This window comes from Suricata suricatta, chromosome 7 (genome assembly GCF_006229205.1).
Source record: "Suricata suricatta isolate VVHF042 chromosome 7, meerkat_22Aug2017_6uvM2_HiC, whole genome shotgun sequence".
NCBI classification, from domain to species: domain Eukaryota; kingdom Metazoa; phylum Chordata; class Mammalia; order Carnivora; family Herpestidae; genus Suricata; species Suricata suricatta.
Window position 1 is genome coordinate 38,235,857 of NC_043706.1, and position 19,332 is coordinate 38,255,188.

The window sequence follows — 19,332 nt, forward strand, 5'->3', positions numbered from 1 at the left end:
CATCATTGATGAGTTGCACCAAATAAGATTTAACATCAGGGATAACGTGGATGTTACTGAAACCCTTTAGAAAATAGAGGAGACAGGGGCAACTGGGTGGTTCCATTGGTTAGCTAACCAACTCACTCTTGATTTTGACTCAGGTCATGATCTCCCAGTAGTTAGATGGAGCCCCGGGTTGGGCTCAGCGTGGATCTCTGAGCCTGCTTGGGATTCTCTCTCTCCCTCTTTCTCTGTTGCCCCTAATCTGGTCACACTCTCTTTCTTTCTCAAAATAAATAAATAAACTTAAAAGAAAAAGAAAATAGAGGAGACACACTCCAGCTTGATTTGTTAAGTCAGAATATCTTTGATACGAAAACCTGACAAGGATGTTACAGGAGAAGAAAAACTCAGATGTACATGCCTTATGAGCATAGACAGAAACATCTCTAACAAACCATGAGTGAGTCAAAACCATCAATGTCTGTAACAATGTAATACAATATGACCAAGTGGGGTTCATGTCAGGAATGCAGCCTATGTTGAACATTTGAAAATCATTCAACCTAATTCACCACATCACCAGAATAAAAGACAATTATGGGATTATCTTTGCATGACTGCCCTGACCACCACCAATTCATGATTAAAAACTCAGCAAAGCACCAATGAAAGAGAATGTCCTGGCATTGATAAAGGACATTTACAAAAAACCTACCACTAACGTATATTTATGGCGTATCTGTTGACTGTAATTCTTTAAGATTGTTCATGGTGGATGTAGCTTGTGAGGGCTTGAAGCTCTGGCCTTGCTGAATATTCAGTGTTCTGAATATGACTCTTGCCTTTTCTTGTTTTATGGATGTGATATCTTCTGTTCCCTGAAACATTTATCTTTCACTCTTGGTCAATTATTCTGTTTGTTCCACGTGAATTTCCTCACATATAAACCAAACAGCATAATGGACCCTGGTTGTCACCTCTTATTTGTGGACAAAGCATTTTGGACTAATTGTCTTCTGCTCACATCTTGGGCTGCTCAGTGAGGCACCTGCTCTGACATTTTTAATTGCATCTGATTTTTTTTAACTTCTAGAAGTCCCTCAGTTTCTGGTCTGCCACTTACAGCCTTTCGTATTTTCAGTGTAACCATTTATTTTTTAGTTATTTTTACTTTTTAAGATTTTGGAGGTGGGAGGAGAAGAAGGTTGGTGAGTTTCATGTACCTTCTTGCTCAGTTTCTCCCTATGCATTTCAGTTCAAGGGCTTGCATTTGAGCACCAGGGAAAATACATAGAACTCTCAGGGAGTGCAGAGGCAAGAAACAGAGAAAAGGTGAGGATGTGAGGTGCCCAGTTGAGAGGGTGGTAAGAGAGGGCAGGAGTCTGGGGAGAGAAGGAGCAGGGCTGAGGCGGGGGAAGGTGCTACCTGGGCACTGGCCCAGGGAGTGGAGGCATTGACCAGATGCAGAGAAACTTTTTAGGGGTGGGCCTGGGGTAACTAGGGGCTGGAGAGGTGGGTCTCCCAACGCTCAGTACTGGGATGAAGGGGCACCATAGGTGAATGGGGGCTGGAAATTGTCTCAAGAAGGCTTTCTTCACAGGGTTGTGGTACCAAGTGGTTAGGAGGGACGCTGGGCAGAGGGAGGAGAATAGGTACTGATCCTGGATCCATGGAGGATGCTAAATGCACCCAAGGGTCCTGAAGCCAGGGCTCATCAGGCATAATCAGAAACCTCCCTCACTGCTGTCCCCACAGTGCTTTATCACCCTGAGGAGGGAGGATAAGGAAGAAATTCATAAGTTGAAGTGCATTCATTCCCCATCCTCTTTCTCTGCCCTTTCCTCTTACCCTGTCCCTGTTGCAGGGTCTTCCTCTCCCCCTCCTTTCCTTTCACCTACTTCCAGCTGCCCCTCCCCTTCCCCTTAAAGCCTGCCTCCAGAAAGAGATAGGGATCAGAGCTCGTGAGGTGGGAGGGATAAAGCCCAGGGAGTAGGAACAATCCCACTAAGTGGAACCATCAGCAGGAGACTACTGAGGCCAGACAAGAAAGGCATGTTTGCTGGGATGGTGGCAGGTGAGGGAGGTGGTAGGGAGAAGGCCCCAGAATCAGAGCGAGGCAGATCAGGTATGGGGGCCACACAGAGGGGCCCAGGGAGGGCTCTCAGGAGCCATTAGTAAGGAATCTGGGTCTTTGCCCTGTCTGTGCTCCTAAGTGCATGGGTGAAGGTTTTCAACAGCCCCATGGGGTCTTGGGGCCTCATTTCCTCAGCTGTGATGTCTTGGATAGTCCCTGAGATGCCTTAGGCTCTGAATTCTAGGAGGTCCCTGCTCACGTGGAGCCATCGGGAGCGGGGAATAACGTGCCTGTCTATTCTATCCTAGGGCTCTCATGTAACACATTTAATGCCACCAAGTACTTGACTGTGTCCTCCATTTGTTGGTTGAAAAGTGGCATTTCGTAGTTATTTTAATGGACATTTCTTAGATTACTAACAAGTATGAATATCATTAGTCTGCCTTTTGGATTCCCTCTCCTGTAAACTGCCTTTCACATGCTTTCCTCATTCCCCCCAGATTCCTATCTTCATCTTGTTGATTGGCATGGCTTTTTTTATATTACAGATTATGTTGTGTTACTTTTAGATATTTTCAGTTCATCTTTTCCAGCCTGTCATCTGCTTGATATGTTTTCCTATAGTGTTATTCATTAAACAGAATTTCTCAGTCTTGATGTAATCAAGCAAAAAAAAAATTTTTTTTTTTTTAGCCTTATGATTTGTGCCTGGCTGGCTCAGTCAGTAGAGTGTGGGACTCTTCATCTCGAGGTTGTGAGTTCAGGCCCCACATTGGGTGTAGAGATTACTTAAATAGATAAAAATCTTGGGTGGCTGAATCAGTTAAACATTAGACTTCAGCTCAGGTCATGATCTCACAGTTCATGGGTCCGAGCGCCACGTCAGACACTATGCTGACAGCTAGCTCAGGGTCTGGAGCCCGTCTGGATTCTGTGTCTCCCTCTCTCTCTCTGACCTTCCCCTGCTCACGCTGTCTCTCCCTCTATCTAAAATAAAATAAGACATTAAAAAAACTTTTTAAGGGGCGCCTGGATGGCTCAGTCAGTTAAGCAGCTGGCTTCGGCTCGGGTCATAATCTCGCAGTTTGTGAGTTCGAACCCTACAGCAGGCTCTGTGTTTACAGTTAGCTCAGAGCCTGAGATCTGCTTCAGATTCTGTGTCTCCCTCTCTCTCTGACCCTCCCCTCCTCACGCTGTCTCTGTTTCTCAAAAATAAATTAAAAAAATTTTTTTTTTAATTTTTTAAAATAAAAAAACATCTTTAAAAAAAAGAAAGAAAACCTTCTTTATCCCTAGGCCGCACAGATATTAATCTGCAGGGCCTTCTTTTTTTCTATTAACTTACTGATTTTATTTTTCACATAGATGTCAAATCTGTCTGGAGTCCATCTTTTTATTTAGTGTTAGGCAGGAGTCCAGCACTTTGGGCTGTTTTATTTTTTAATGTACTCTGCCAGTTTTCTCAAGGATGCCCACCAAATAATGAACCTTTAGCCCCACTGCCTCATGGTGCCTCCTTATAAAGTATGTTCCTGTGTATATATGGAATGGTCTGGAAGTCTAGCCCGTGCCATTGTCTATTTGTCATATTGCTGTTCCAGCACCACTAATGTCAGTTGTATTACTTAGTAGTAGATCTTAATATTTGGTAGGATGAGTCTTATTTTTTTTATTTTTTTCATGATGGACATCGCTGTTTGTGCATCTTTATTTTTCCGTATAATTTTATAGTAAGTTTATCAAGTTCGTTAAAAAAAAATAAGCGGGGTTGTGGGGGGAGCAATCTGGCTGTGCTATGTCACCCCACTGATCACCAGGTTTGATTCGGTTGATCTGGCTGGCTAGGTGGGTGTCCCCTTCCTCCCTGACTGCTCCGGGTGCGTCCCTCCTGAAGCCGGCACTTGGTCAAAGAGGATGACCTTCCCCCTAAGAGCAGGATGGCATGCAGTAGCTGCCCTTCCCTGCTAGAGCCTCCAAACAAACTCCCAAGGTCCGTTTGAAGGAGACTGGAGGGTAGTCAAGCTTCCAAGACTCCAGACACATCCAAATGAGACACTGCATGTGCCACTCTGCCTTTCTTTGAAAAAATAAAAAATAAAATATTAAACTGATAGTGTGTTTCCCAGTCCCAAAGTATTATGATCACTTATTTGAGTGACAATTTGGCTGGATATAAAACTCTAGGTACAGACTTCTTTTCTTCAGTCCTTTAATAATTTTACTCAATTGTCTTCTGGCATCCAGTGCTCCTCTTAAGAAATCTACTATAGATCTAAATCTTACTCTTCTGCCAGTGATCTGAAATTCTTTAGAATTTATTCTTTGTCTTTGATGTTCTTACACTTCATATGATGGGTTTAGGGCTGTGTGTGTGTGTGTGTGTGTGTGTGTGTGTGTGTGTATGCGCGCATGTATTTCCTATTGCCCCTCTTGGTAATATATGAGTCTCTTTGATCTGAGATCTTTCCTTTTTATATAATTCTGAGAGATTTATATTGACTTTTTATTCCAATATTTCTTCCTTTTCATCTTTTTTTCCCATAGGGATTATTAGTAACCATGTGTTGGTACTTCTACTTTTCCATGTCTCTTCACTTCTCTTTGATTCTTTAATCTCTTAATGCTTTACGGGAACTTCCTGGGAGAATTCTTGAACTTTTCATCCAGCTTATGTTCCAGGCACATCTATTCTTTTGAAAATTATTTAAAAAAATTTTTTTGTTTGAGAGAGAGAGAGAGAAAGCACAAGCAGGGGAGAGGGGCAAAGAGAGAGAAAGATAGAATCTCAAGCAGGTTCCATGTTCAGCACAGAGCCTGACACAATGATTTATCCCTGACCCTGGGATCATGACCTGAGCCAAAATCAAGAGTCAAATGCTCAACTGACTGATGCACCCAGGTGCCCCTGTTCTTTATATATCACATATACTGTGGTCCTTATTTTAACCATAATATTTTTCACAGCTATTATTTTGATTTAGCAATTGGAATGGTTTTTGCTCTTGATTCATGTAATTTATGTCTTCCCTTACCCCCTTTAGCCATTCTGCTAATATTTACCTAGAATTACTGTGCTGTCAGTTCCCATAGTTCTGATTCAAATGGTCTCTTGTTTACTATGTTGTCATTCTTTTAAGATAGTAGTTCTCCTAAGACACCAAGTTGTTTTGACTTTCGAATTCAGATTCCCCTGGAGTGATCATATACCCAGTCTAGTGATAGTGGAAGAATGGAAGGCTAGATCCTTCTAACTAATTAACTTTAAAAGTGGGAGAGGGGTGCCTGGGTGGCTCAGTCAGTTAAGCCTCCAACTTCAGCTCAAGTCATGATCTCATGGTTTGTGAGTCAGAGCCCTGAGTCAGGCTCTATACTTTCTTCTTTTTTTTTTCCTTTCTTCTTCTTCTCCTTCTTCTTCTTCTTCTTCTTCTTCTTCTTCTTCTTCTTCTTCTTCTTTTTTTTTTTTTAGAGAGAGACACAGAGTGTGAGCGGGGGAGGGTCAGAGAGAGAGGGAGACTCAGAATCAGAAGCAGACTCCAGGCTCTGAGCTGTCAGCACAGAGCCCGACGCAGGACTGGAACCCACGAACTGTGAGATCATGACCTGAGCTGAAGTTGGCCACTCAACTGACTGAGCCACCCAGGTGCCCCCAGGCTCTGTACTTTCAGCACAGAACCTGCTTCAGATCATCTGTCCCTCTCTCTCTTTGCCCCTCTGCTGCTCAATCTCTCTCTCTCTCTCTTTCTCTCTCAAAAATAAATAAACACTTTAAAAGAGTGGGAGAGGTAAGCCCTAGAACACAAGGATAACCCCTTGTGTACCCACATTGCTGCCATTCCCGTCCTCTGACCAGTGTTTCACCTTTAACCACTGGGAGATACTCTTTAGTTTGTAACCCACTTGTCTCTGAGTTTGGAGAAGGAAAGGGTTAGGGATCAAATACCCATAGGCAGTTGACCCTCTATCTTCATCAGTACTCCACTGCTTTTCTTGGCCTCTCAGTCCCCTAGAGCACCTGTGACGTAGGCTGTTGCAGCCTACTTCTGCGATGAAGGGGAGGTTTTGATGGTCTCAAAGCTCATGACTGCAAGAGTCAAGAGCAGAAATCAAAAATTTCCTCTCCCGTTTTTTTGCTATGTTTCTGGCTACCATCTGTGGTCACTTTCTTCACCCACCATTTGCATGCCAGTACAGCCTCTGGCTTCCACATTATGTTGGTTCCACTTGATCTCATGCCAAAAATCCCATGTCTAACTGAATTTTCTACAGTTCTTTCAGAGTTAATGACCTGTATCCTCCTCCTTATTCCTCTTTCCCCAATTTTTAATCTGAGCCTTGTGGACTCCTCTGTAGCACCCTGTGCTTCAACCGCCTTGGAAAGAATCTTTGGGTTCTTTAGCATGAGCTATATGGCCCTCCCTTTCCAGGACCCTCACTTCTGGCAAGACCCCTGACCTACCTGAACTCAGAGCCATTGAGAGAGGAGGGGGAGTAGGAGGTCCCCTCTGGAGAAGTGATCAGAACTAAGGAGGTCACAAGGAAGGTAGTGACTGCTCAGGGAACCAGAATAGAGAATAGTATCAGCCTTCAAAAACCTTGAGAGGAAGTGGAAAGGAGATAGAACCAGCTCTTTTATTTCTTTTTTAATATTTATTCATTTTTGAGAGAGAGATAGGGTGTGAGTGGGGCAGGAGCAGAGAGGGAGAGGAGACAAAGAATCTGAAGCATGCTCCAGGCTCTAAGCTGTCAGCATAGAGCCCAACGCAAGGCTGGAATTCATGAGCAGTGAGATCATGATCTGAGCCAAAGTCAGACGCTTAACCGACTGAACCACCCAGGCATCCCAGAGCCAGCTCTTTAGTGTCCCTCAGGCCAGGAGTAACTGATACCTGGGATATTTATAATCAGCTGAAGTCCAGGCTGGCACTGGGCCCAAAGGGGAGGAGTTTCTCCCCAAGCTGGTGGGAAGCAAGGGCGCAGGGCTGGGGAACACAGGTGCAGGGTTTTCCTGGACAGATTTGCTTCCTAGGACATCCAGCCCATCCATGGCTATCTTCATGTTCAGGTCATGAATGCTTATCTCCCTGGATTTGAAGCCCAGCAAGCCCTGAAGGTACCTTCCCACCAGCCTAAAACCCAGGAGCTAAAATCCCAGAAGAAGGCCTCCCTGATGCTTCCTTTCACAAATCTGAGGTTACCCAAGCTGCCTGGCCACTTCTCGCTCTCTCCACACGGAGACCCTAGTACCTGTACTTGGTAGGAGCCAGGTGGGTGTCCACACAGCAGTGGTTGGGGCTAAAGAGTAAAGAAAAGAAATAACTGTCTAGAGGCACAGAAGACAGAATGAAGTCTGGCCCCAAAGCTGTAAGAGGAGGTAGGGGACCCGAGACAGTCCCTCAGGGTCAGTGAGGCCAGGCCAGTGCTTAAGGTCTTCACACCACTGCTGCTGGTATATATGTGTAAGAAAAAGAGAAACAGAATCAGAGAGAGAGAGAGAGAGAGAGAGAGACTCCAGGTTTCTGTCTAGTGAACCCTGCGCAGGTCCTTTCAACAGTTGGGATGGAGTAGAAGTAAGAGCCCTTTCCTGGAAGACAGGCCCCTCACTCTCCTTGGATCAGAGCAGAAGATCTGGTAGGATCTGAGGTGATGCAGGTGCATGAAGGGACGAGGGACATTTCCCCCAGGCCTGGGAGGAAGGGGAGCATTTTCTCAAGAAGGAAGCTCACCTGGAGATACCAACAGGTTGATAATTCTGAGAACAGTGACCGAGTTGTAGCTTCCATACCAGTGGGGCACCGAGTCCTCCTCCCTCAGCTGAATCCTGGTGGTGAAGAAGCCAGCATGTAGTCCACCCCAGACTGTGTGCGAAGAGTCCCGACCTGCCAGCCAGGGCCTGGAGCTGAGACTAGTCTGGCATACTCGTGTGCAGATGTCTGCTGACACCGGGTTTTCCTTGTAGGGCTGTCCCGCAGGCAGGTCCTGGCAATGCACAGGAGAGTGCCTGTCCTGTCACCTCATGAAGCTCCTCAGGTACAAATCTATTTCCCCAGGAGCCTAGATAACTGGCCCTCAAGTCAGGGCTCTGACTAGCCCCAGCTCTCCCTCTCCCAGAGCTGGGATAAGGGGAGAGGAAACCCACTCCCACAGAAGGGTCCCCAAAGCCAGCCCTCTGATCACAGAGCCACCCTGCTCCCAGCCCCATCCCTGACCTTCACCCCCACCATCTCACCTGAGGCCAGGAACACAGCAAGACAGGTGGGTGGGAGCAGGCGTAGGGCTCCCCAAGCCATGCCACCCCCAGCCTGCTTCTGAAGGTGAATGAAGAAGAGGTGCCTCCGGGGAGAGGGAAACAGAACATAGGCCTGATTATGCCCCAGCTTCCCAGCATCTCTGAGCCGGAGGAACCGAGAAAGGCCAATACCTCAATTGGAGAAGTGGGCTCTGCAGGCAGAGGGGAGAGAGAAGCAGCCAGGCCTGAGAAAGGGGCCACCACCTGCAGGGTCGGTCTTTGGGTCTGGAGACTTCAGTCCTGCCTCAGTGGCTCTCTTTTGCCCAGCTTCTCTTCCTCTCTGTCATGCCACACCTTCCACCCCATCACACTCCTCCACTGTTGCTGTGGAAAGCTCTGAGAATGCCCAAGAGGAGACCCATGGTGAAATAAGGGGCCATTCCTTTATTCTTTCTCTCCTGTGAGTGGTCAGGGGACTATGGCTTCTCCATGGTACCCAAGGCCAGACAGGGACTCCACAGCCAGGCATGGAGTCAATGATGTGTTTTCATCCTGGGGTTATGGCATTACGATGGTCCCTGGAGAAAAATAGGGCCTGGGGCCGGAGAAGAAGCACTGAGCAGGCATATCAGAGGGAGGCTGGAGGGATGGGTCCAAGGAGGGCAGCTCAGCACCAGCTCCATCTCATCATCTCTCTTTCCCTAAAGGCTCTCCGTCAACATTGTTTGGAAGAATACTTGAATGGGTGAAAGATGAAAAAGTCTTTCATTTTAACAATGGGTGTGTAAAACGTGCAAAGAAAACCCTGATAGCCAATATTGGAATAAACTGAGCAACAAAATAAAGTGGTAAAGTGTAAAATAACTATCTGTGAGTCCATATTGCTATAAATGAATGACTGAATAAATTTACAGATAAGTGAATTCTAAAGACTTCCAAATAATTTATATAGATGCTCTGCCCTCAAGGTGAGGGGCGGCTGTAATCCCCACCTTGAGTGTGGGCTGTCTGTGGTATCTTCCTTCCAAAAAGAACAGCTTGGAAAGAGAGAAAGAATGACATCACAGTGGCCCAAACTGGCAAGCACCATCTCAGCCCTGTGATCGAGAGTAAGACCAACCATGATAATCACGTGGGTCTTATGTACCACCGCCATGATCTGACAAGAATGGCACTTTCCCTCCCACGGTCTTCCTCCCCAGACTCCTAACCTCATGAGAGAAAATACCAAACAATCCTCAAATGAACGATGGGTATTTTTTTTTAAACTTGGTTTGATTAAGGCACAAAGAACAGCAAACACAGCCATTTAAGGGAGAAGTTTATCCAAGGTCAGCACACCAACCATGCACGTAGCCAATGTGTGCTGAACTTACATGGCTGGCTTTCCCAGTTGGTTAGAAACTAGCTCTCCCTAGGTATGCTCAGTCTTCAGAGAGTCCTATTCAGGTAACAAGATTGTCTCACTCCCCTAAAACGAGTGGATACCTGGCCTGCTCAAGAGCACACGGGTCGCTGGATCTCCCTGCCCTCATCCTGTTGTGGAACTGGCCCTAGAGATCCCCTGGGAGAAGAGTAACAGCAAAGGGAGGAGGTGGGAAGTTGGAGTCTCTGAAGAAAATGCGCAGAAGGCTCTAGCCCAAGCTGTCACTGGGCCACCAGGAGGCTGCCCAGGTCAGAAGGGGAAAATGGAGGAGATGTCTACAGCCACTTCTTGTCTGTGACCACGTGTTCTCACCACAGAGCTAACGTGAGTGCTCAGCTACCCTGTATTAATTAGACTTCTAGGTTCTGTTAGAGGCCTCCGCTTGCATGAAGACCCTACAGTCTGTGCACCCACCTCCGTCTCTGGCTCCCCAGTGTGTCTGGTCCCCGCCATAGCCCTAGTCCTGACCGCCATGATGGTCCTGCCTCAAACTATGCTGAATGCCTCCCAGGGCCGCTCCCCAGCTAGCTTCCCAGATACCGGGCCACAGGGGGGTCCTCTTGCAAGAAGCTGGTGCTGAGGACTCTGGCCCGGAGCCACCACCCTGCTCCCTGTATGCAGGATCCGGCTGCTCACAATCTCGTACCTGACCCTGTGCTGTGTTCTGTCACTACCCTACTGTGGACACTCTTCGTTCATGTCCAGACAACTGAGTTCCCTGAAGGCCAGATAGCTTTTTTCATTTACTGCATGAGCCCCGATTTGCTCAATCCTGTGGCATTGTCCAGCCATGTGCCTTGAGCTGATGGGAAAGGAGCCACGGAGCACATCTCCAGCCCCTTGTTGTGGAGGCTGAGCTGCATAACAGGCCAGTGACTTGTCCAAGGTCTCACGGAGGTTTCCCAGCTGAGCTGTGCATTTGAACCCTAGCACCCAACACATACTTTGCTCACTGCTGAGCGGCCCTCATCCACCCCAGCTTCTGGCAATGTGTCCCATCGACCCTCCTCCAAATGGGCTATACTTGGCCTTGCAGACCCAAGGACAAGGCAGCATTGGGGGACACTCATGGATTAAAAGAAGGAAAGATCGAGGCACAAAGATAATATGAGCCTTTTCTTTGAGAATAAAAAATTAAAAGTGTGAGACTCTTTTTACTGCTTTAATTGAATGGAAACTATAAATCAAACTACCCAGGTGTAAAAGTATCACGTGCTATAAAAAGTTTCAATCTGTATTAATAAGAAGCTAAATTCATAAAAAGGAACTGAAAGCTTGGTTGACCCACTGGTCCTGCTGAAAGACAAAGCTTGAAAGCAGGGTTTTCTGACAGAATTTCTTGCTGCAGAGCAAATGTCCTGAATCTTCCGGCACAGGCCCGTAGCCAATAGCCACGTGTGGTGGTTGAGCATCTGACAAGTGGCAGATGCCACTGAAGAACTGAATTTTTATTTTTTATTTAATTCAATTAACTTAAACATAAACAGCCACGTATGGTTAGTGACTAGAGTTCTAACACAGCTTTTAATGACTGAGGTCAATTTTAACAACACCCTGCACCCCTACTAAGGAACAGATTGCTTTGTTGTGTGGTGTTTGTGAAAGTCATAACTATAAAGCTAATAGAAGATCATGTATGAGAATATCTTTGCACATTTTCTTTTTTTTTAATTTTTAATGTTTATTTATTTTGAGGGAGAGAGAGAGAGAGACAGAGTGTGAGGAGGGGAGAGGCAGAAAGAGGGAGATACAGAATCCGAATAAGGCTCCAGGCTCCAATGTGGGGCTCGAACTCACGAACCATGAGATCATGACCTGAGCCAAAGTCAGACGCTCAACTGACTGAGCCACCCAGGTGCCCCTCTTTGCACATTTTCTAAGAGACAGTATTCAAAACATTATCGTGCTATTGATTGGGGAAGTACATCGCAAATAAGATCATCAAACCCAACTCCTAAAGGGAAAAGGAGTGGATTTAACTACATCATTGCCTACTGGCTTCCCAAATATCAGCAGCATGACCTACAGAGGAGAGAAAGCGGAGTTTATTGCTGGTGGCGGTCGGGGAGAGCACCACCTCGGCAGAGCTGTGGGTAGCATCTCAGAGGAAGGCAAGGTCAGAATTTATTGAGATGTTCGGTTCAAGGCAGGCTTTGCATAGTAGGGGCTGCGCCAGGACCGCAGACCGACGGGAGCACCACTGTCCAGGATTAGTTAGGACCAGCAAGGGGAGAAGGTTGAGGCAGGGATTCAAAGACTCTCAGGGTGCAAACGACCTCTTGATGCTTGCCGTTGAAGAGTCACTGGATCTTCCAGGAAGTTTCTACAGTGAACAATGAAACCATTTACCTGGGCAAGAAAATGCCTGGAAAAGTAAGGGAATACTAACGACAATGGTGGAACAGCAAAGGCACGTGAATATAAACAGTAAGATGTGGCGAGGGTGGCAAAGGCGGCATGTAGTTATAAATAGTTTGAGCACACAGCATAAACATTTACTTGTCACGCGAAGGCTATTGTGGACCAAAGTGACGTCCGCGAGCAGCCCTCTGTGGATGCTGGCCTCCTGCCTGCAGCCACAGGATCTGTGCAGGTAAAGGTTTGAACTATGGCTACTCAGAGTCGGGGCAGGAGCACTTGTCTCTTCCTGGAATGAGGGAGAATGTCAGTGAACACTGGCCACTCACTGCCTGATCGTCTGGAAGAGTTTCTCATCACCTCCCGTGTTGTGATAAGGGAAGAGGCGTTCTGCCCTCAGAACAGCGCTGTGGACCGTAAGACCCCTGAGTGGCAGTTGTCAGTGGGCTCATCAGCAGTGGGGTATCACACAGCTCGATGCAGTTCACTGACTCCTTTTGTTTTGGTGTTTGGGACAAGGACCCCAGGAAGCTGGAACATTTGGCTGGTCTTCTTTTTACCACCAGTGTACGTAACAGACTGTCTAAGTCTAAAAACAGCTCATTGTATCTTCTGCACCAAATCACTGAGGCCTGGGTCTGGGCCTGGCCTGATGTGTGTTACCAAAAGATGAGACCCTGGGGGAAGCTGTTTGCAGTGCCTACAACTGACTGTGAATGAATATCTAAATGAACCAAGAGTTTATTAAGAATCAGCAAGCAGAAGATGGGCACCTGGGTGGCCCAGTTGGTTAAGCATCCAAATCCGCTCAGGATGCTCACAGTTGGTGAGTTCAAGCCCTGCACTGGGCTCTGCGCTGACAGCTCAGAGCCTGGATCCTTGCTTTGGATTCTGTGTCTCTCTCTCTGCCCCTTCCATACTCGTGCTCTGTCTCTGTCTCAAAAATAAATAAACATGAAAAAAATTTTTAAAGCATCAGTAGGCAGAAGAAAGGAAGCTCAGGAGCAAGATGATCAGAAGAAAACGGTAACAGTAAAGTCCAAATGCCTAAGAAGCCCACGAATAGATGTTTGACCTCATTAGTTATCAGAGAAACACTCATGTGAAAACACTGAGCTGCCACTTTGTACTCAGCAGACTGGCAGGAACTAGAAAGTTGAATAAGATTCAGTATTAGTGAAAATGTGGGAAAGTTCTGGAGCTTCCACATGGAATGAATGTGTGACTGTCCTACACTCAGTGTCCAACTCCTAACGCATACTGTATCGTGGTTACTATGGTTTTTGTCCTGTTTAGGAAATATTTGCCTACTCCATGTTCATATTTTTCTGGTTTCTTCTAGAAGCTTTATTGTTTATACTTTTTTTCATATTTAGGTCTAAGATCCATGTTGGTTAACTTCATGTGTGGAGTGAGAGAGGGTAAAAGCCTCTTTTCCCCCCGGGTGACTGTCCAATAGACCAGTACCCTGTGTTGGTAAGACCAACCTTTACCACCAAATCCCAGAGGTAATCAGGTCATGACTTGTATGGGTGTGTTTCTGAAGCTTTGGTCTGTTTGGCTTATATCCCCTGGGTATGTGTTCTAGAAGAGTCTTATATGGATCCTCCAGGAAGATAATGGGGATGCTTATTTGAAATTGCTTTTCGTTTTTCTGGAGTTTTGCTTGTTTGCTTATTTTTTATAGTCATCTGCTGAAGCAACTTAGGTGTCTATCATGAGAGACAACAGAAGTAAAATTCGGAAAAGTAAAATTCAACATTTACAAGGAATCACATGCTGCAGTAAAAAAAAAATCCAAGATATAGATTTACATAGAGTAACAAGGACAGTGTCAGAAGAAAAATATTGAGTGAACTTTAAAAACGGAGTTATAGTTTTCAAAAAAAGGTTAAATGGTGACTTTCATACAGTTAAAAATAAACCCCCATTGAGGCACCTGGGTGACTCAGGCGGTTAAGCATCCGATTCTGGATTTTGGCTCCAGTCATGATCTCACAGTTCGTGAGATCCAGCCCCACGTGGGGCTCTGCACTGACCTCGCCGGGGATACTTGGGATTCTCTCTCTCCATCTCTCTCTGCTCCTCCCCCACTCACCCACACATGCACACGTGCTTTCTCTCTCTCAAAAAACTAAATAAAATAAATATGAAAAATATAAGTCACAATAAACATGCATAAAAGATTCTTTTAAACTCATATTCAGTGAGTTCTGAACCAGGCAGATGTTAGAACCAGTTAGAAAAGGAAGTCAAGAAGCGTACATTTATATGGAGGAAAGCGATGTTGAATTGCATGGGGAAACAAAGCAGTTTGGTGTTTGTTTTCCCCCCACAGCAGGGGAAGGAAGGAAAGGACAGAATCTGCAGGTCTGTCGCTTATCTACAACTTATAAAACTATAAAATAGTTTCCACAGAATCAGAATCAGATAACACAAGGAAGAGTGTGCTAGACACAATGCATTTTTCCACTAAAGTGCACATCATATTCTATTATAATATAGAATGAATGTGCACAAGATATGGGGGCACCTGGGTGGCTCAGTTGGCTAAGTGTCTGACTCTTGATTTTGGTTCAGGTCATGATCTCTTGGTTCATGAGTTCAAGCCCTCTGTTGGACTCAGCACTAACAGTGCAGAGCCTGCTTGAGATTCTCTCTTCTCTCCCTCTGTCCCTCCCCAAATCGTGCACATGTGCTCCCTCTCTCTCTTCCCTCTAAAATAAATAAATAAACCAAAAAAAGGTGAAAACAGAGCATGTTCACATTCTGTTTTCTTTTTTTTAAATTTAATTTAATTTTATTTTTAATAGTTTATTGTCAAATTGAGCCTAAATGTCCATCACCTGATGAGTGGATCAAGAAGATGTGGTATATATACACAATGGAGTATTACATGGCAATGAGAAAGAATGAAATCTGGCCATTTGTTGCAAAGTGGATGCACCTCAAGGGTGTCATGCTAAGTGTAATAAGTCAGGCGGAGAAGGACAGATACCATATGTCTGCACATTCTGTTTTCCATTGGCCTTCTCTCCTATCATGTAGGTTGATGTTACTTCCTAACGTAAATGAGAGGATGTAGGTCCAACCTGGGACAAGAATAGGTTTATCCCAAATCATACAGTTGGTAGAAGTGGGAATGTTCAGGTAGGAGGAAGGAGTGGGCCAGGAAGCCCGGGCATGGGAGATGGGCAAGGACCCTAGGCTCAGATTTACTCAGTCGAGTGGCCCGGGCCTGTGATGGTGACATTCTCTACACAACTAGGCAAAGGTTCCCTTCAAGCCCCAAAGAGTCGGGTCCTTGAAGATCAGCTCCTATCCAAAAAGGTCTGCCATTGGTTCCAAATGTAATCAGTTCTGATTTTGTGAGATTTTGAAAAGTTTGTTTACAGAATGCTAAAATGGAACAATTTTCTCTTACGTGACTGCCATGGAATCTGAATTTTCCAAATGTCACTGAATGATCATGTTGGTATCTCAGGATTGAAGTAAAGTGAAAGGAAATAGGAGTCATTTTTTAAAATACAGAGGTTTTTGAGAAAAGTACCCTAGATTTTGAAACATGAAAAAATAGGAATTCTCTGTGTTTGTATCATTTTATGTCTTCAGGATGATATACAGCACATTATAATGTCTAATATTTTGTTTTTGGTAAATAGTCACTTGTTACTGTAACATAACTTCATAATGGACAAAAGGGTATCTTTGCGGTAACTAGCAAAGAATGTATATTTGTACTTGTTTTTCATTGACAATAAAAACCAAACCAAAACAAAAACCTTTCAAACTTGCACTATTTTCATCTTAGTTTTGACTGAGATTGTCTGGGCAGATGCTGTGGACCATTCCTACCTCCGTCTCACGGGCCTTCTCATATAGTGAAAGGTCTGCACATCCTTCCTCAGACTTTCCAGCATCTAGAGTTCCAGAGATAATTGAGGCCCCCCTCAATCAAATGCATTTTCGTGAGACTTAAGGTTGGAGAAAGGTATCCATTTCACTGATGTGGATTGTGGTTGAGACAGGAGATTCTGGAACCAGAAGCTATGCCGGCAGCTGGCTGATTTGAAAAGTTTTCTGATTCATCAGGGCCCTGACTGTGACAGGAGCAGTGGCCCTTTTAGCAGCCCCCACTGTAGTGTGGCTTTGAGGGTCATTCCCAGTGGCTCGTCGTACAATCTGATTTGGTAAATCGTTTACTATCTAGTTTTTAAAAATCCCTACCTGCATAAAATAGGCAGATTGGATTTAGCTGTTTGCAACTAAACATTGACTGACAAAAGTCCCAAGAAAATAGGTGCCATATTCTGAAGTGGGGCAGGAGACCAGTGTGCAACACGTGCAAAACAGTATCCAAATCTCACCCACACCAAAGGGTGTGGTGGGGATTATAAAGATTAGGAGAGGAATTTTAGACACAGTTTATGTGTATTATGTCCCTGGAGGTAGAGGGGAGTGATGTCTGCTGCTTACCTCAAGCCTAGGGAGAGGGACCTCACGGTAACAACTTAGAGAAATTAAATGTCTTCTGCGCTTTGTGAGACACAATGGACTGGTGTCTGACTCCAGTTTAAGAACTGTAATGGACAGAGACTGCCAGTGGCTAGACATCCCAATGGCAATCCACCAGGGCTCCATGACCAGATGTGAGTTGCACATGTGTGAGACCGCCAGTGTGGGTTGTCCTGGATCCTGTCCAAAAAAGGCTGCCTGGAGGTGGACAGACTCCATGGAAGAAAGCTAGAAGTTGGCAGATGTAGGCAAGGAAAATAATTTTCCCTCTACCCTTCTGGGTTCTTGGCTGAGACCCCTGTAATAAAGGACAGATTAACAAAAGGAAAATAAGCAGAAGTTTATTCACATGTATACCTCATGTATACAGGGGAGATACCCAGGAGAAAAACTGAGTAACTCCCTAAGGTAACTTAGAACTCCAGCTTAAATTCTGTCAATAGCCAAAGGAAAAAGATGGGTGTGGGGAAATGGTTATGGGAATAGTCATTCAAAGAAAAGCATAGTAACAAGAGTTAAGACTTGTTACACAGATTTCAATCAGTTCCTTCTCCACTGATAAGATTCTCCTATGATTTACAGTCATCCTTCTTGTCCTGGTACAGAAAGGGAGGCAACTTTGCCAATGGGGATTTCCTTCATAAATATTAACTTCTCTTACAAAAGGTTAACTTCCACTCTGCTTTCAGAGCCTCTTCTTTGTCTGCTCTTTCTCAAAATAATCCTAATGCCAGAGAGATGTATTTTCAGGTGGCATATTCTGCTCCTCTCACTGCCTAATGCATGGCATTGTTCATGCTGTGGGTTTGGACAAATGTGCACTGACATGTACCCATAGCTGGAGTATCATACAGAGTAGTTTCACTCCCTTAAAGCCCCTCTGTGCTTTGCCTATTCATTGACACCCTTCTGGGCATTTCTAAGCAATATAAAGTTTATTCTCCAAACTAGCTTCACTTCAGTGTGGGGTGTGTGTGTGTGTGTGTGTGTGTGTGTGTGTGTGTAAAACGAAATCATCTTCAAATCATCTAGATTCTGTCGCCCCATCAGAGGGAGAGAAGGGTACAAGTTGGCTTTTCTTTCTTTCCTCTGCCATCTTCTTCATGTCCCGCTGGCAGCTTCTGACGACCCCCTTTCCCAGGACAGGAGCAGCGGGAAGGAAGAGGAAAAGAGTAGGGAAGGTCTTACCTGTCGCTACTGCCATGAGGGTCTATGGGTTTAAAGCTGACTTTCTCTCTTAGGGAACCCCTTGGACTCATCAGAGTAGCCCTGTCTTGCACTTGCAATTTCTTTGACACATGCAATTGTGTCTCACGATAATGGGGATCTGTCTGCTCCTGGCCATGAAAGCAGCTACACAGGGGTTTTCACCCTTTGAAGACAAGGTCTCTTTACTTTTCCCGTGGTCTTAACCCTAGCTCTTACCCCAAAGGAATCTATCTGGTCTCCTGCCCCTAACACCTTCCTTCCCCAGACCTCCCACATAGCTGCTGGGTCACTCTGCACCAAGACCCTCACTCCTCCCCTCAGGGGTTCTAGGGAAAGCCCTTTGTGCTCCCCATTGCTTATAGGACAAAGTGCACATGACTGCATGGCCTTCGAAGGTCTCTGCCATTTGGATTTATGATCCTATGTTAACCTTGCCCTCTCCTCGCCACTCAACCCAACTGTCTACCTCTGTAGGCAACACACTCTGAGCGTGCATTCCTACCACTTGCCCCTGGCATGGAACGCCACCCCCTTTGTGCCTTCGATGTTTCTCCTCCTCCAGGTAGTGTTCTCGGACACTCACTTCTGACCCCCCACTCCCCAGCAAGTCAGTGTAGGGACGGACTTCTGTTGATCCCATTCCTTTGGTTCCAAGGAAGAGGCTCTTGATTACTCAGACTTCATTGCACCTGGGCCACGTTTTCCAGGGGTTTTCCAGGTGGTGCCTTGTAAGCAGGGGTATAATACACCTGTATGTTCCTAGCTCCCCAACCCCTGGCTCTTCTCCTCCAAGGCTGGTGGATGGGACTTTGCTGCCTTGAGGTAATTGCATTCAAGGCTTGCACTGGGGCTTCAGGATAGAAATAGAAGCAAAGGTCATTCGGCCTGCTAGGGTTCAAGACTCCTTGAGCCCTCCTGGAGCAAGAGAAGGTCCTCCATGTGGTCCTGCCTGGCTCTGTGGAGTCCACATGTGGGGCCTGAGCTGAGGGCCCCAGCTAAGCCCTTACACTGCTTTGTTTTGGTTTCCATGCAGCAACCCTCAGTCAGACAGCTTACTCTGGATCCAGATTGCCTTTGTTGGTTCTCTTGGCTAGTGTCATTTTCTAGAAGAGATTAAAAACTCTTCTGAGCCTTGACTGACACTGGGTTCCTGCTAAGTGCCCAGATAATGCTTGATGAGGATGGATCAACATACCCTGAGCTCACCAGCCTATGTGCACAACCCGGCCAACTCAATCCGAGCCAGAGAGGAACCTTCTTCTGCATGCCAAGCGGCCCTCTCCCAAGTGCACTGCCATGGGACTAGACTGGGAGGGAAAGACTCATAAAGTCCTGAGCAGGTCAAAGGTTCATCTACAAAGATGCATTCAGTTGCATCCAGTCCAACCTCCAAGGAACAGGGTGACGGGAGAGCCCAAGGTCTCTTAGCAGACAGAACCAGCACTAGGACCCATGTTTCCTGACTCCATTCCTATATATCCCTGTGACATCCAGCTGGTCTCAGCCTTCAGGGTCTTTCAGCTTTCAGCGCCCACACCC

At 45.8% G+C, this 19,332-nt stretch overlaps 1 protein-coding gene and 1 long non-coding RNA gene across 2 annotated transcripts; both read right to left on the reverse strand.

The window, feature by feature from the left end:
• Window positions 1–6,127: 6,127 nt before the first annotated feature.
• Window positions 6,128–10,185, reverse strand: LOC115295228 (trem-like transcript 4 protein). The gene is made up of 5 exons (XM_029943169.1): window positions 10,126–10,185; window positions 7,783–8,035; window positions 7,304–7,351; window positions 6,516–6,579; window positions 6,128–6,140 (listed from the first exon to the last, which is right to left on the reverse strand). Exons 1-5 carry the CDS (start codon window positions 10,183–10,185, stop codon window positions 6,128–6,130), a joined length of 438 nt encoding a protein of 145 aa, XP_029799029.1.
• Window positions 10,186–11,812: 1,627 nt separating this feature from the next.
• On the reverse strand, window positions 11,813–12,353 carry LOC115296611. The gene is made up of 2 exons (XR_003910948.1): window positions 12,211–12,353; window positions 11,813–12,034 (listed from the first exon to the last, which is right to left on the reverse strand). It is a non-coding gene; the product is annotated as an uncharacterized LOC115296611 (long non-coding RNA).
• Window positions 12,354–19,332: the final 6,979 nt, after the last annotated feature.

What these genes read in the sequence shown, in the direction of transcription:
- LOC115295228 (XM_029943169.1), bottom strand. Translation starts at nt 10,185, where the DNA reads ATGGCGGTCAGGACTAGGGCTATGGCGGGGACCAGACACACTGGGGAG. An exon ending in CTGGGGAGCCAGAGACGGAG is followed by an intron (nt 8,036 to 10,125) that starts GTGGGTGCACAG and finishes GTGCATTGCCAG; the next exon opens with GACCTGCCTGCGGGACAGCC. An exon ending in CTGGCTCCTACCAAGTACAG is followed by an intron (nt 6,580 to 7,303) that starts GTACTAGGGTCT and finishes TGACCTCCTTAG; the next exon opens with TTCTGATCACTTCTCCAGAG.